Source organism: Coturnix japonica, chromosome 4 (genome assembly GCF_054131305.1).
Source record: "Coturnix japonica strain WE chromosome 4, WE-NBRP24, whole genome shotgun sequence".
Taxonomy (NCBI): Eukaryota; Metazoa; Chordata; class Aves; order Galliformes; family Phasianidae; genus Coturnix; species Coturnix japonica.
This window is the reverse complement of record NC_140666.1, coordinates 48,377,905-48,394,090: the sequence shown is the minus strand read 5'-3', so window position 1 is coordinate 48,394,090 and position 16,186 is coordinate 48,377,905. Positions and strand designations below refer to the sequence as shown.

Genomic DNA, 16,186 nt, shown 5'->3' with positions numbered 1-16,186 from the left:
AACTGATCGTGCACAGCAGTAGAGTATGGGAGCAGAGCTGTCTGTGTAAGCGCTACAACAGTGCTGGATGGGACTGACACACAGCAAAAGGCTTATCTCAGACACAGCTGCCCAACTAACAGAGAATCAGAACATAACCCAGATCTTAAGAGATGAACAGGAAATTCACATGTTGCACTACAGTGGCCACACTGGTGTTAAGCATTAGAAGTGGGGAGGGAAGAAGGAAAGCACATCTCTCTTGTGACAGTCTTGATTTCACCTATTGAGTAGCAAACCCAGTATTTGCACTAGAAAGAAAACAGAAGGCAGAAATGATGGGGGAAGAAGATCCTCACGGCTTTCAGGTGAGAGGTGTAATCCATTCCCAGGCTCACTGTGCTATTGCTCAGCCACCACCGAGATTAGGCTTGTTTACAGAAAGCAAGAAGCTTGGCATGACTTATAGCAACAGCTTTCCTTGCCAGAGCCCTAATACCAAATGTCTGCGGAAAAGCTGTTCGGAGAAGTGCTATTTACTTTGGTAATGAGGTGAGTTCCCTGGAATGTAGCATTGCAGTGTTCCCAGAAGATGTTGCAATCCACTTACCTGTGCCTCAGCTATGCACCATACCACACAGGCACTCAGAGCATGAGAACTTCTCAGCTGAGCCAGGAGACCAAGGACTGATGCTCAGATCTTCCTTATAGCACTGTACCCCACACTCACAACAAGTACACAAACTGGGTCTCCATTGAAAATTTACCTGGTGTTTGGTTTCTTTATAAAGTTTTCCTAGCTACCACGGGCTAAGATGTAGAAATTAACTCCAACAAGAGACCGCTTATAGGAGACAGACCCTACAAGAAGGCCCTCATAAATCCACTAAGACCATGAATTTTATGAACTCATCCCCTAGCACCTATTTTTGGGCAGCACTGACCTCAGAACCAGAGCTCTCTCCTGGTAGCACCTAACAGGAATATCAGCTTGCAGTTGGACTAATGATCACCTGCAGAAAAATTAGAGGTAGACTTTAGAGACCAAGGCTTTCTTGCCTCTCAGAGTCATGGGCCCGGGGCTACTCTACTCTTCCTCTTTTAGGATGGAATCCCAAGCTGCTGCTCCAATCCTTTGACCACACAGATGAAAGACTCTCTCCTACTCAACAATCCCAGCTCTCCACTCATTTGCTGAAACTTCCATTTGAAATTTTGCTCCCAATAAGTTAGTTCACCAAACCCCTCCCTGGAGTCCAATACCTGGAGGATTCCTTTGTAGTTGAATTAAATGGACTTCCTACTGAAACAAGTACTGGTATCTGCACATTTTGTTTACAAACAACCTGCATTCCCATGAGAGCACTGAGCTCTACTTTACACACTGTAGTTCTTCATAACCTTGTTTCATGCTCTTAGAAGTGTTGAAACTCACACTTAAAGGAGAAACCAATCTCTAATTAGAAGTGTTTACATGTAATCCTGAGAGCAAGAACGAACTCTTACCACGGTTAGATTATGTAAAAAGTTTAATTATAAAATAAATAAGTTTGTTATAGAAGCATTAAATATTAAATACAATAATAAATATTTACACATTTACAGATATGTCTTAACAATTAATGGTGTTGCTCTGCTACCAGAAGAATTCTGCTCTGTTTATACAGAACATTCACTCTTCCAAGAAGAAACTGAACTCAAACACTACTCTGTGCTCCAAATTTCACTGACATTAAGAAACTGAGGATAGCTGGGTCAGAAAGGTTTGAGGTAAGTCAAGTTCTTCGTATCATAATGAAGAGCATAGGAGATCATCGCATGCTGAGTAACAATGCCTGAATTTAGTTCTTCAAAAGAACTGATTTTTGGTCAAGTTCTCATATTGTCAGATCTGATTAAACTTCTCAACTTCAAGTGCTGCTCAAAGCAGCACCAAACTTCTAGATAACAGAAGCATTGCATTTCGGCCAATGGATAGATGCTGTAACATTAGTGTCCAGACTTATCAGCTTGTTTGAGCACATGTATTCCTTCAGAGACAGAGTGTCAGACCTCACATCTGTTGTCTCAGCATCTTGAGATGAGTTTTAACTCTGCATCACAGACACACACACACAAATTGATAGCTCCATTCACACAGTAAATCCTACTGGATTCAGAGGGAATACCTTCCACACATACAGTAACAGAACCCAGGTGTGGTTGACAGACCTGTCACCAACACCCTGCAAGTCAGAATTAGATATGAAATTCTTTGAAGCAGATATCAACAGGGAGCACAACAACAGCAGAATTTGGTTTTGTCCACTGAGGTCTAGTGAGATGAGCTCTTCCCTTTTCTGCCAGGAATCTTCTCTCCTCTGTCTTGCTCTCCTGGGAGCCACAACTTCTGCCCCTGTGAGCTAGAGCTGCCAAAGGAGACTTGCTAGCAGAAGAAAGTCCATCCACATACAAGCAGAGTCTGGAGGTCCAGCACCAATAGAGAAAGCTCAGGAGTAGTCTCCAGCAGGTCTTGATAGCAGCCCTCTACCATTACAGTGGCAGCTCCTTCCACATTGTTGTACCAAGCTGTAGCAGTTAACTGTCCTCCCCAGCAAGTGATTCAGCAGCAAATGACACATTGGGCATCTCCCTGCAGCAGCCTCTGTTTTGATGAACCAAGGCTTAGTGGCAACAGCTCCAGCCCAGTGTCCAGGTAGATGTGTCAGGCAGCCAGAGGTCCCCTGAAGCTTGGCAGTGGCCACATCAGAGTTGTTCTGTAAGGGGAAGACCAGGCACGTCAACTATCACCCAAGACATGAGCACTCTGCACATAAACAGGAGCAAGCCTATACCCAAGGCAGGCAGCTTTGCCTTCGTCTGCAGTCTCTACACACCAGAAGCTCCCTAATGCCTTGAGGTGTGGAAATGCTGGGTACTTCTCTTATGAAGGTGACAGTCCATCTGTTGCTGCACCATCTCATGATGGAAGGCTGCCTTGGTTTCTTACACTAATTGACCCTGGTCTAGAGATTAGTTTTGATTCCCCAAAAGGGGACTCATTTCAATAGAGCTTTCCATTACTGGAATGGATTACTTCTCCTTTGGTTTTTTGGCTGTTGTCTTAAAGAGTGCTGTTCAATTCACACACTTAAAATCCAGTCATTTTGGGTCATACACATGTAACCTACATGTTTCAAGGCAATTTGAGTGCTAGACAAGAAGAGAAAGATAATGCTAGCTTTGCTAAACACACATGGAACTCTTGCACAGGCAGTTCCAGCCTGGAAAAAACAAAACAAGTTGGAAGTTGGCTCACATACCTGCTTTCTCCTCATTTACACACCAATATGGCCATTTCTGTTCTCTTGTCGAAGTTTTTTCCTTTCTTCTTTCTCTTCATACTGAGGACACTTTTTCCTGACCCTGTGGAATTGAAGCGCATAAGATATGATCATTTTAAAGCCTGATATCCATCCATCCCATGCTCTGTAGCTAAGTCCTTTGGATCCTCAAGCAGCTCCCAGGCACCAGGAAGCTTTGAGCACATCAGTGTGAATGTTTAACTACTCAGCTACAAGATGTATCCAATAGCTTGAAAACATCAAGGAGCCTTGGGTTAAGCACAAAGCTTTGCCACGCATAGCTGGGGCTTCCTGATGCAAGAACCATCAGGTAGCAAGAGGCTGGGAGTGTGCAAAGCACAGGGAGACTTTCTGGGGGCCAGATTTCCTGAAGGCTAGAGCAAACAGCTGCAACATGCAGAGCACTTTGCCCCTTCCCACAGCAGGGCCCTGGGAACTTCAAGGGGACAGGAATTCAAATGCACGTGTCTCATGGATAGATCAAAAGCCAGCTGCTACCAGCATTTCTCATTGTTATGTCTTTACTGGTGTTCCCAATTGACCACCCAGCTTCTCTAGAGGAAGGTATAGTAACATCCATCTCACTGTTTAAGCTTGTGAGTGTTTAGATCATGAAGAACCAGAACCACTATCCTACTGCATGGCTTGCTTCAGCAGAGAGCAATATGCTCATTCTCACTGCACTACAGAACTGGTTCTTTCTCATAGCAGAGTGGAATGAGAGTGTTCCTCCCAGTGTGCCTCAAGTTTAGATCTAAATATGAAGCAGCAAAACAAATGCACACCTTGTTTCCTGAAATGCAGGGACGGGTACAGCATGTACCAAATTCTGTCAGTGTACTTTGAGATCTAAAATTAGACTGCACTTCTGAGTTCCACCTGTACTACCCAAGCCCTGCTGCAGTGCCAGACCTGGAGGATCTGCACAAATCCTGGAGAACCAACTGAAAAGCTGCAGAGGCACAGGTGATCAGAAGCTGCTGGATACTGAATGTCAGCAGGTAAAAGAGTTTGATGCAATGCTTGAAGCATGCACTCAAAGTTTTGGATTTTTACTTCTTTCACAGCAGGACCTTAGGTTATCTACCATGCTGCAGCTGTAAATCAGACAGTTGCTTCCTTATTCTTAGCAGCAAGCAGTACAGCACTTCAGACTGGCAGCACTTACTCCCCCCATGTGATACCCCCACAGTGCAAGTATTTAAGCTCAGCAGCCTCCATTAATTAGTGGTCAGCTGGAGCACTCCTTCCTTCCAGCTGCGCAGCCAGGTGTTGGATCACAGCCACACACTGAGCAGCTACATTCCTGCTGGCAGGCCTCTTCTGCAGAAGGGTTGGTAAATGCACTGCTGTATCAGCATGAATGCTCCTCCTCCAGCTCCTGCTGATGTTCTATAGCACTAAGTGCTCTGGTTGTAGTGGGAGCAGGAAGACTTGTTTTAGAACTCAGCATTCACAGGTTGGCCATAGCAAAAAAGGAGGAAATATGAACACTCAGCAGCTTACAGACTTCTCAGACCTTCTGCTCTCAAGACACATGCAAGCCAGAATAAGAACTCATGCTTCTGGAGGTCTTCCACACAGGAAATTCAGATAAGCCACGCATATTTTGCAACTGCTGGACAAAAGTCCTGCTCATGTTTGAGCCAGACATATACTAAAGAGCATAATACTTACTGCACTATCACAATGATAACTACAGCAAGAAAGCTGATGCTGGAGAGCAGGACAGCTACCACGACCAACACAGTCTTTGAGTAGTCTGCCACATCATTCTTCCTTTGAGTCTTCATGAACTGTTCACCACAGCGCTCACCAAAATAATCCTGATAACACCTGCAACAAACATAAACACAAGTTCTTATCAGCTCCTATGCTGTCTGGAGCCAAGGATGCCCACACACAGTCAAGTCTGACTTAGACATCCTCACAGTTGCAGATGAATCTCAAGATGCTCACTTGGAGCATGCTCATGGAACACAGTCACTGCTCTAGCAGAAGGTTTGTCAGTATTTCAACAAGTTGAGATTAGTTTGGGCGTGATGTCCCAGCAGGACACACCTTTCCATTCTTTAGGTTCAAGTTTATGACCAACCGATGAGTTCAGTGGCTTGTTATGCATCTCAGATTCCATCAGCGCTTAATTTACATGGCAGAAGATTCTCAGTCAAAATACTGTAGGAGATGTATCTAGGCCAAGCTGACACCAATGTTTCCCTCTAAGCCTTTCTATGCCACCAGCACATGCAAACCACACCTCAGTCACACACTGCACAGAACTTACTTGCAGGTTGCCATCTGAAGATGATGTAAGTACACACATTCACCGTGGATGCAGAAGTTTTTGTACTCCATTTCACAAGGAGTCCCTTTCTTTTTGTTCTTCCCTTTATTCTTCCTCCTCCTCGGTTTGCCAGCATTCTTTTCATTCCCCCTCTTCACCGGCTTGGGTTTAACCACAGGTTCCACTGAAAAGGACAAGGTTGCTCAGTCTAGTATTGCAGAAAAGCTAGATGCTGTGAAAATGCTATTACAGCATTTGGGAATCATTGCAGGAGAGCCTCTGAGCAGGAAGCAGGGGAAACAAGTGAACAAAAGCAGATTGCGTCACATCCAGAACAGAGACAACGGGCTTCAAGGCTCATGGAGCTCAACTCTGTCACCACATCCTGAGCAATGCAGACAGAGCAATGTGAGAAGATGGGCTGGGAAGGCCACCAGAGACAGAGTGAAACTGTATAGGTTCAAGCAAGGACCTGCGCTGGATATTATGAGGTTGCACTGAGCCAAACCATCCCCTCATTTTATATCGACTCAGACACAAGGCTAACCCACTCCATTGCTCTAAACTCTCTATTTGCATCAGTGATGAAAGGCATTGTGAGCTGCTAGATAGTCCTGGGCACTTGTAGAGGCACGACAGCCTGCTATCCCACTTATCAGACTTGTTTCTCCCAAATAACCTGCAGTGCTATCCTCAGCAGAAGAGATACTTCATTTCCAGTTCTCCTACTTTGAGAGAGATGCCAAGTGCACCAAAGGGTGAAAGCAGGATCATCCACAAGAGAGAGGTTATTTGTTCTGCCACTTGCTGTTGCCCCTCATTATCTCAATTAAATTTCCAGAAGAGTGTGGTTTAAAGACTGGTGGTGATTCAGTAGTCTGTGGATTTAAGGAAGGGCAATCATCTTCCTTGTAGATAGAGAACAAGGCAATCACCAACTAAAGAATATAAGCTACATAGCAACACAGCTCTGCAGCATCATTATGGAGCAGTTGGGCCCATAAGCAAGTTATCTCTTTACTGCTACCCATAAGGCAAGATCTCCCAGAGGGATGCCACACTACTCGAGAGTGGCAGTTAACCAGGTAAGTTTCAACAGGTCTCAGAAATAGCAGACAGCTGAAACAGTCTTCCCAGCTGCTTCCTTCTCCATTGTGCTACAGAGATAAGCATAATGGTTTCTAACTACTTCATAGGCCTATTTGTGTAGTGACAAGAAGAGATCCTGCAAAAAGAAACAAGGTGTAGCTCACTACTGTCTAGACAGCAATCATTTTAAGTTCTAGAGCAACAAGCTTGGCTTGAAGTCACTTAAAAGCAGAACTGCCTTTAGCAACCAGAAGTCTGATTCAAATGGTATAAGCTATATTAATATGCAAACCAGGAGCACTGCTCCTGCAGCAAGGTTTCCTATCCCTAGGACTGTGAATTCACAGCAGAGTCCTCTCCTCTGTCCTGTTCAACCTGATGCTGAGGTTCATACTTGGATAATTGAGGTTGTTCCCATTCCCCTCTTCAAGGCTCAGGTTGTCAGTTTGATCTGTGCCCTGTATGTAAGCTGCACAGCAAAGAAAGCCATCCACAGCTGAATCATAACTCGAAGGATGTACAGATAAACCTCCTGCCAAGTAGAAGAGCTGGTCTACAAACCAACCACCTTGCTAGCAAGTCTGGTTTCTGTGCAGTTATACAACACAAGTCACCGCACCAGTAGTTCTGCTGGCCTAACTGCTCTCTGATCAGATATTCCTGCTCCCCTTGGAGGCTTCACACTCCCAAAAAACTGGAGCGAGCATCCACGATTCCAAGTCAGCATCTGGAGCAAAATCCCTCTGGTCTCATCCACATTTCAGGGTGTTCCTCCAGCAGCTGAAGCCCATCCCTGAGGGCAGCAGTACCTACCTACAGAGCTCTGCAGAAGAACAAATCCCTTGGAGGCTGAGGCTCAAGAAGCACCTTCATGGCTCACTTTACAGCCACGCATCCAACCAGACCCTCCTATCCCTGCCACATCACTGCTTGGGGAGCTGTTCAGGCATCCTCGTCATTCACGAGCAGCTCACGACACACGCACACATTTTTGCATGGCCTAAAGGACGCTTTATGAGCTCATTTAAACCCCAAATTTGGGACCGAGCAGCACGCGGAACCCCTGCCGGTGCCTCCAGCCCGGCTGACAGGATTAGCGTGGAGCAGCGGCACGCTCAGCCCACGCGCAGCCCTCACGCACCTCCACGCCCCTTCCCGAGGCTCACCTCGGACCAGGTCCCCCACCAAGTACTGGTGCGCAAGCGGTGCCTCTTCGTACTCCTCCTCCTCGTAGTCGGAGCCCGGCACGGGCTCAGGCTCCCTCGGGCCCCCGCGCCGCTCGGGCTCGGTGCCGTTGGGCTCGGAAGCGGCGGCGATTCGGCAGGCTGCGGGGACACAGACAGAGCGGTGAGCGCTCCGCAAACACATCGCCATCCCCCCTTCCTCCTCCTCCCCGCCCTCAGCCACACACCTGCGAGCACGGCCAGCGCGGCCAGTAGCGCCGCGGCACGCATTGGGGCTCCGGGGGCGGCGGAGACGCGGAGAGGACGCGGGAGGAGCGAGGACCCGGCGGTGCACAGCGCTCCATAAGGGCCGCCCGCCGTCGCCACCCGCTTTATAGGCGCCGAGGCCGCGTCACGGGGCGGAGTGGGCAGGTGAGGGCGGAGTGCAGGTGAGGGCGGGTGAGCAGAGATGGAGTGTATCTTTCCAAAGGCGGAGATGTGGACCTGGGGTTTGCTTTGCCCACGTGTGGGGTTTGCTCTGTGGGTATGGCCAATGAGTGGTCCGCAAGACCTTCTTTCCTGAGACCTTCCTGCCTCATGATGTGCTTTCAGGATGGGGAGAGTCAGCCTGCCCAGTCAGTTTTCTGTTTTCCCATCCTTTGGCCAGAAAGAGATTGAACAGAAACAGGCGCAACGGTGCCTGTTGTGAAAGGATGGGGAAAATGGTTCCAAACTAAAAGAGGGGAGATTTTGATTGGGCATAAGGAAGAAGCTTTCTGTGATAAGGGTAGTGAGGCACTGGCACAGGTTGCCCAGGGAGGTGGGGGAAGCCCCATCCCTGGAGACATTCAAGGTCAGACTGGAGGTTCTCCGAGCACCTGATGTAGCTGTAGGTGTCCCTGTTCATTGCAGGGTAGTTGGACTAGGTGGCCTTCAAGGGTCCCTTTGAACTCAAATGATTCTAAGGTTATATAAATTTCACATAATTTTTATCCAGATCAACATAAGAAGCACCGCAGCTTTCAGCCCGGCATTGTGCTTGGCATGCTGCTAAGCAACAGAAAATAGCACCCAAAGTGGGGGAAAGGTTGAGTGACCCAAGTGCAAGTGGCCGTTAGCTGCAGTGTTTGGAGAGCAAACATGGCATATCCCGTGCCTGACTCATTCTACTCTCCTCCAATCTCTAACCAATGGCTCTGCTATGCTGGCAGGCAGTGGCAAGGAGTTTGGCTCAGCACGCTCTGAATTTCTCCAGCATTTCCCCTACTTCCTCTTGCAGTTTATCCTCTGTAGCTTCTCCTGGGAGGGGACACCCCCCCAAAGGTCACCCCTTCTGGGGACATGCAAGGTAGGGTCCCTCAGAGCCTCAGTGCTCTGCCACACATCACCTATACAGCTTCCATTGACTGCAGAGGGACCCAAAGAAAGAAGAAGATTCTGGAAACTGTGTTGGGTTTTGCCCCCGGCTGAGCTGCTGGAGGACATCCCCAGGAGTGGTGGAAGGAGAAGAAGCCATGAAGGAATGCAGGACTCTCCCCATGGGCTGTCCTGCTGCGATGGTGCAAGGGCTTGCCTTCAGAAGAGTGCTGGTTCCCTGTGGGTGCAGAGTGCCACCTACTGAGCCACTGCCTGAGATGATCCGAGTGGAAGTACATGCCCAGGGTGTGAAGTTATGCATGTTCAGCCGTCAGACAGGCAGAATACATAGATGACATTTCCCTTGTCCTGACCCCACTACTGGGGGAGCCACCCTGCTCCCACCCTTCTCTGCCCCTGTCCCTCACCACCATGCAGCAGCCCTTGGGGTGTGGGCAGGACTTGCCCAGTGACACCAATTCTGACGGCTGCTCAGCCCTGATGGGGCATCATGTCCTCCAGAAGTGTCCATGTGACAACTGCGATCTCATTATTCACTTTCTTTGCTTTTGATAAAATCCCAGAGAAATGCGTGAAGGGAAAGGAAGTTGCTGCAATTGCTGCCCATTAATTTTCTCTACTGACATCAAATGTTTGTTCTGTAGGGGCGGGCACAGCTGAGCTGGGTGTTTGAACATGAGTTATCCTTTCCCATGCATCCAGGTGAGAACAGGTGGAAGGGGGATGACTCAAGCGGTGTCTGTCTGGGCAGCTCATGACTTTCTCTCGACTTCTGATCTGCAGATGCCATATCTTCTGCTATCAGCAGCCACCTCACAAGCTGGGAGAGGGCTTTGAAGTGTGCTGTGCGTGACTCTAGTTCCTGCTGATGCAAGCCAGGAGTGCCATAATAAAGGGAACGTGGAAGCCCAGCCCGGATGCTGAGGAGGAGGGAAGGGGAAGGGCCCGGATGCTGCACCTCTGCAAATCAGCACAGATCATGCTCCCCTTTGCAATACACAGGCATTCAGATGGCTGTGCATTCCTGCTCTGAAAATCTTTAACAACAGTGTTGCCCCTGAGATGGTGACAGTTCCACAATGCACCCTTCCTTTCCCAGACACCTGTGCTGGAGCAGAGCTTGAATGGATAAAACCTGTCCAGAATGGGAATAATATTATAACTCATGTGATGGAAGTCTTGCACAGTGCTGAGAGGATGTTTGGAAGCTGCCTGCTGTGAGCACTCTGCTACCAGCTCTGACTGCTCCATTTTCCACCCAGCGTGCACCCAGCAGCTCTTATCTGACCCAACACATCCTCCAGTTTGTGTGCAATTACTCAGCAAATCCTTTGGGCAGATTCTGACCCTAGCAATCACTTTAAGGGCCAAAGCAGCGAGCTGGATGAAGCAGCATGGATTTACACCAGAACAGCTAGCCATCCTATGGGGGGAGCACTAGAACTCGCTGTCCGTTCCTCCATCTCCTTGGGTGATCCACTCACTGGAACCTTCCCTAGCAATCTCAGGCTGTCCTGCCCACATCCTCCCGGAGACACCTCTCCATGATACCACAGCACAGCGCCACTTCCTGACCACGCTGCTCCAGGGGAGGCACAACAAGGGGTAGAGGTGTTAGACAGGAATCCTAAAAGGAACTTGGACCTCAGCTGTTGTCGTCAGCATGAGCTGATGCACCAGTGTCCCTTTGGCCCTTCACTTTGCACATCAGTGTTTTACCTGCATCCTGCATGCAGTTCAATAGGACAAGAGGTAGAGACTTCAGGTTGTGCCAGGGGAGGTTCAGATTGCGTATTAGGAAACATTTATTCTCAGAAAGAGTGGTGATACACTGGCACAGGCTGCCCAGGGAAGTGGTGAAGTCAATGCCCCTGTAAGTGTTCAAGAACAATGGAGATGTTGCTCTGAGAGACATGGTTGGTGGGCAGTATTGCTGGTAGGTGGACAGCTGGACTGTTTGACCTTAGAGATCTTTTTTCCACCTTAATGATTCTATGATTCCATGATTATTATATATTGAGAACACCATGTCACTGGTAAATGAGCATCCAGTCTCAGCTCGGACAATATGTGTAACTATGTGCACTGAGGCTGTTGAAGAATTAATGTCTATTGTTGGGAAAACACAGGTTTTTTCTTTCTCTAGTGTCTTACAGATTGAGCTGGAAAAGGCTGGAGAACAAAAAGTCAGATAAAAAAGCCATACCACAAACATGCAAAGAAACAAATAAAACCCCAAAGTCCTGCAACACTGCATTTTTAAAAGCTAAAACACAGTTGCCTCTATACTTGCAATATTAGTTACGTATCTTCTGATTTCTTTATCCCATGCAACTTTTGCACAATATCACTTTTTTGCACACTGTAACTTTCTGTCAGCAAAAGCCCTTAGGTGGTTACTAATTATTTCACGTTGAGTGCAGCCCCTTCTTTGTAAGGAGTACTGTGTGGCACAATCAGAGTTAAACTCAGATGCTGGTTTTCACAGCAGAAGGGCAACATCTTGTAGCCACAGCCATCACTTGGGATAGGTGTCAGGATGCACTAGAAGAACCCTGGCTGTGAGAAATCCATCCCAGATGGAGCACACTGGTGCCAAAGCAAGCTGCAAGGGATGGATTGGATAAGTGAGTCTGTTAATGGGGTGAGTACTGCATCCCATTTCTCACTTCAGTGACTTGAGCATGAAGTCACCATGAGGTTATCAACCTCTTTGAAAGCACACAGCATGTGAGTGAATTGCATGGTGCTTAGCATTTTGGGGGACTCCCACCTCACATGAGGGCTGGGAACATGTGACCAAAATAGACAATGTTTTGCTTCTGTGTCATGAGTTATTTCCATTAGAGAAATAAAGTACATCATTTGGGAATTCTCCTTTGGAGATGCAGCAGAACTTTCAACTTTTTACTTGAATCACCTGAATTACCCAAACCACAGCGCTGCTGGGAAGGGGATGGCATCGGTAGCGTCACGCCACAGCTGAGTGTTTCCCAGTGCCCTCCCACCGGTGCATCAGTGGTGAATTTTCTTTACCTATGTGAAGTCATTTTGTATGTGAAAAAACAATGAATCACAAAGAGAAGCCCAAAGCAATTAGAAATTCCTTTCCTCTCACCTATGCCAAAGTGGGATTTTTTCCCCAGAACTAAGCCTGGGCAAGCCTCCTTACGCACAGCAATGATTACGTAGGTTGCTCTGGATTTTGTTTTGGTTTCTCTTTTTTACAGACCATGAGTAAGCAAAGAAGCTCAGGAGAACACTCTACTTCATGAGCACTTTGTTATGCTTCCTTGGAAATTCCATTGTGCTGGCAGTGCCTGAATTAGCTGCAGCTCCCGTGCCCCGTGACGCTGGCTGCCTCCAGCTGCACACATCCATCTGTCAGCAGTGCTCCTCATGTCCCTTCTTCCTTCACGCTGCATTGGTCGCCAGCAGGCTGGAGCGTGGAGCCAGTGCCTTCCCAGCAGAGGACTGCTGAGACACCGTGTGAGTAAGGCCTTGTTTGCATAAAGATGGCACAATCATGCACGAAGGAGGTTTCCAAAGCACAGTCTCATTTCCTTTTGCTTTTGTTTTGGAAAAGCCTGTATTCTTGAAAGTTCTTGTACTTGTTGGCATTGGTGTGTTACAGAGTTGTCCTGTAATGCTTGAGCTTTGGTGAAAGATTTTCCCCCCACCCTGAGAGGTGTCTTCTGACATCTTCGTTCACAGTGTACCTGCTTCAATGGTAATGAATGGTCTCTTCCATTCTTAACACCAAAAAGTAATTCCCAACCTTGCTGAAGTTGTTTGAAATAAACATATTTCTGTAGAAAAAGAGAGAATTTAATGAAATTTGTCTAAATTTAAAATGTTTTAGAATTTAAATATTTAGAATCATTGAGTAATAGAATCACAGAATCACTTGAGTTGGAAGGGATCTGCCTAATTCAACTCCGCTGCAATGAGCAGGGATACCTACAACTACACTACAACAGGTACCCAGAGTCCCATCCAGCTTGGCACTGAATGTCTCCAGGGTTGGGGCTTCCATCACCTCTATGGACAACCTGTGCCAGTGCCTCAACACCCAGACTGTAAAAAATATCTTCCTTACATCCACTCTGAACCCACCCTCTTTTAGTTTGAAACAGGTTCCCTAGTACTACGAGGATTTAACGGTCCTCATTTAACAATCCTATTAGGAATTAACAATAGACTCTGTAGAGCACTGCAGCCAGAAGGACATTTCTCCCCACATCAGTAGAATGCTGGAAAATAAAGCTAAAAGCACTTAAAAGAATTAGATGAACTGGAAAACATGCACAAGGCTTCATATGGAAACTCAGGAATGGCCATACGGTTTCCATTCAAGAGTCATGTTTCAATATACAGACCCACACCGGTGCCAGGTACTCCATTCTGCAGGTGTCATGTATTGCACACCGTGTGCTGTGGTAAGCAAACAAATTAAGAGTGTTGGAGGGAACTGAACAGACTTGAATCCAGGCTCCCTAGGGCCTTACAGACTTCCAGTCACAGCAGCCTTGCACAGAATATTAGAAATGCCTCTACTGGAACAGGCTGCCCAGGGGGGTGGTGGAGTCTCCTTCTCTGGAGATATTCAAGACCCGCCTGGATGCCTACCTGTGTGACATGGTGTAGGGAGCCTGCTTTGGCAGGGGGGTTGGACTTGATGATCTCTAGAGGTCCCTTCCAACCCCTACAATTCTGTGATTCTGTGATGCTATTTGCACACAAGCTCCATCCCATTCCCACTGCTAAATAGGAGGTCTACATTTTCCTGGCATGTTCCCACAGAGGCAGAGATGTAGTCCTATGCCATTGGCCCTGCTGGGTGGTTGCTCTCACCCCCTGCTCTAGGCTAAGCTTGTATGGGAGGCATCTCTCCATCAGTGAAGAGAGGAGACTCAGCACTGTCACTATTTGAGTGCCACCAATGGACTGAGCGACTTCTGGCTGAGCTCATCACCGAATCCTGAGAGGACACAGTGACTCCCACATTTTCAGACTGTGAGCTCGAGCCGTTTGTTTTGAAGTGGATGAATTTGCAGGAGGGTTGGCTGTGAGGTGCCCAAAATCTATCATTCTGCTTGGCATCACTGTCAGACTCTGCTGAGGATGAGCTGAGTTTTGATATACTTGCAGTGTTCAGGAACAAGCCCTTGGTGGCTGCACAGATCTGCTGCCAGGCCCAGGCTTGGGAAGACAAGACTTATCTGGGTTATATCAGGAACCCAAACCCTGCAGCAACAATTGGGTTGGGAGGCCATAGGAAATAAATAGGGAGGCCATTGGAGATGCATGTCAGATAAGGATGGACAGCAGGCCCATATCTTCACCTATGGGGTAGTCTGACTTTCCAACTTCCATTTCCATTTTGTGTAACACTGAAATTTTGGAATTATTTTTTCCATGTGGGGTTGGTAATGTTGCAAATTTTGCATTGACATAATGCACAGATTGATGAACATTAATGAACAGAATGTTCTCTGCTGTTTGGGGGCACAAAATGCTCCTTTTCAACAAGACATTTCTGCATGTTGTTCCTTTCTGCCAGCTGGCTCCCGGTGGCAGGACAGGACCTGGTGCACAGCATGATGCCGCATGCCAAGAGATTAGGATCTGCAATGGGAAATGTCAGTCTGCGATGTGACCACTAGGTGGGAACAGAACCAGAGGCAGAAGATTGGTGGGTCTCAGCTGTTCGGGAATACTGATTAAGGAAAGCCTTTTCCTTTTGTTTGTCTGATTTGACATCATTAGAACCTTTCTGGTTGAGCCTCCCAGCTGCTGAGGGTCTGCAGTACCCTTGGTTGCAGTGTTCTCTTCCCATTCCAAAACATGTTATGAGGGAGAAGGCTCTTGGAGCAGGCTTGGGAAAGGTTTGTGAGCGTCTCTCAGCACTCCATGGAAAATGATGGCTTGCATTCCCTCTGCCCAGACTTCCCTGCTGGTGTAAATCTGATCAGATCCTCCAGCATTTGACCTTGCTCACAAAAGTGCTACTGTCTTCCTGGCATCTTCCTACAAGGGCTGGAACTTGCTGCCTTTTGCACCACTGTTTTAAAAATGCTTGTTATTGGTATGGATGGGCCAACTGGGAAGGCCAAAGGTGCATAAATTTTGAGAGGCACTGAGTCCTCCCATTTGATATTGACTTTATTATGATGTCCTTTTCACAATAAGATGTCCCACCAACTTTTCTTGCCCTTATTTAAACCCTGTTCTTTCCTGATTTTCTGACACCTTATTATAATGTTCTGGGCTGGTTTCCACTGTCTCCCTCTCAGAAGCAAGCTGACAGTTTACTCACTTCTTGTTTCATGCATCCCAATGGAGATCCATCTACCATTAGCTAGCTTATCTGCTTAAATAAGCCCTGTTTCCCCCTCCTCTCCTGTCTAAGTGGCAGCAGTTCCAGAAGAGGCAGCTAAACTGGCTTTTCTTCCTCATTCATGTGTGGCTTATACAACTATCTCAGTTTCCCGTTATGATAAAAAGCACTGACCGTCAGCCTGAAAAACCAGAAGAGAAAGAGCCACCATCACAGGACCACTGTCTAACATCCATGTTGAATCTGCTGCTGGACCATTACTGCATTTCTTCTTCTAAATTCCTGCTGCTTTTCATACTAACATCTTGATGCACTCTGCTGACTGGATCAGAAGGATCAGACCAGCAGCCACCAGGGTGGGGCAGAGAGATTTCCCAATATTTTTTGGTCAATTGTTTTAATCTCTCAGTTTGCTGGGAAAGCTTTTAATCACACTGGATGGAATTATGTAATGGGAGTGTTAGAGTAATTTAGGTTTGGCACCAGCTTTATTAAAAGAACAATGACTATTTTTGCAAGATGAAACTTACACACTTTTCCTTCCTTCCTTCCTTCCTTCCTTCCTTCCTTCCTTCCTTCCTTCCTTCCTTCCTTCCTTCCTTCCTTCCTT

At 47.2% G+C, this 16,186-nt stretch overlaps 1 protein-coding gene and 1 long non-coding RNA gene across 3 annotated transcripts; one reads left to right on the top strand and one right to left on the bottom strand.

Moving 5' to 3' along the window:
* Positions 1-1,490: 1,490 nt before the first annotated feature.
* Positions 1,491-8,256, bottom strand: AREG (amphiregulin). 2 transcript variants are annotated; one of them, XM_015861842.3, is made up of 6 exons: positions 8,108-8,256; positions 7,863-8,021; positions 5,608-5,791; positions 5,001-5,159; positions 3,282-3,384; positions 1,491-2,735 (listed from the first exon to the last, which is right to left on the bottom strand). In XM_015861842.3, the coding sequence occupies exons 1-5, from the start codon at positions 8,148-8,150 to the stop codon at positions 3,297-3,299; spliced, it is 633 nt and encodes a 210-aa protein (XP_015717328.1). In that variant the 5' UTR covers positions 8,151-8,256; the 3' UTR covers positions 1,491-2,735; positions 3,282-3,296. The 2 variants fall into 2 exon arrangements, with proteins under 2 accessions (XP_015717328.1, XP_015717327.1); XM_015861841.3 differs by lacking the exon at positions 8,108-8,256 and having other exon boundaries at positions 7,863-8,101.
* On the top strand, positions 7,954-10,249 carry LOC107313519 (uncharacterized). Its single transcript, XR_001555021.3, has 3 exons — positions 7,954-8,043; positions 9,881-9,938; positions 10,020-10,249. It is a non-coding gene; the product is annotated as an uncharacterized LOC107313519 (long non-coding RNA).
* Positions 10,250-16,186: the final 5,937 nt, after the last annotated feature.

Bases quoted from the DNA above. Each gene is read 5' to 3' on its own strand.
- AREG (XM_015861841.3), bottom strand. From the start codon at position 8,070: ATGGCGATGTGTTTGCGGAGCGCTCACCGCTCTGTCTGTGTCCCCGCA. The intron at 5,792-7,862 runs GTGAGCCTCGGG...TGTCCTTTTCAG, and splicing joins GGTGGGGGACCTGGTCCGAG to TGGAACCTGTGGTTAAACCC. The intron at 5,160-5,607 runs GTAAGTTCTGTG...TGTTTGTTGCAG, and splicing joins CTTCAGATGGCAACCTGCAA to GTGTTATCAGGATTATTTTG.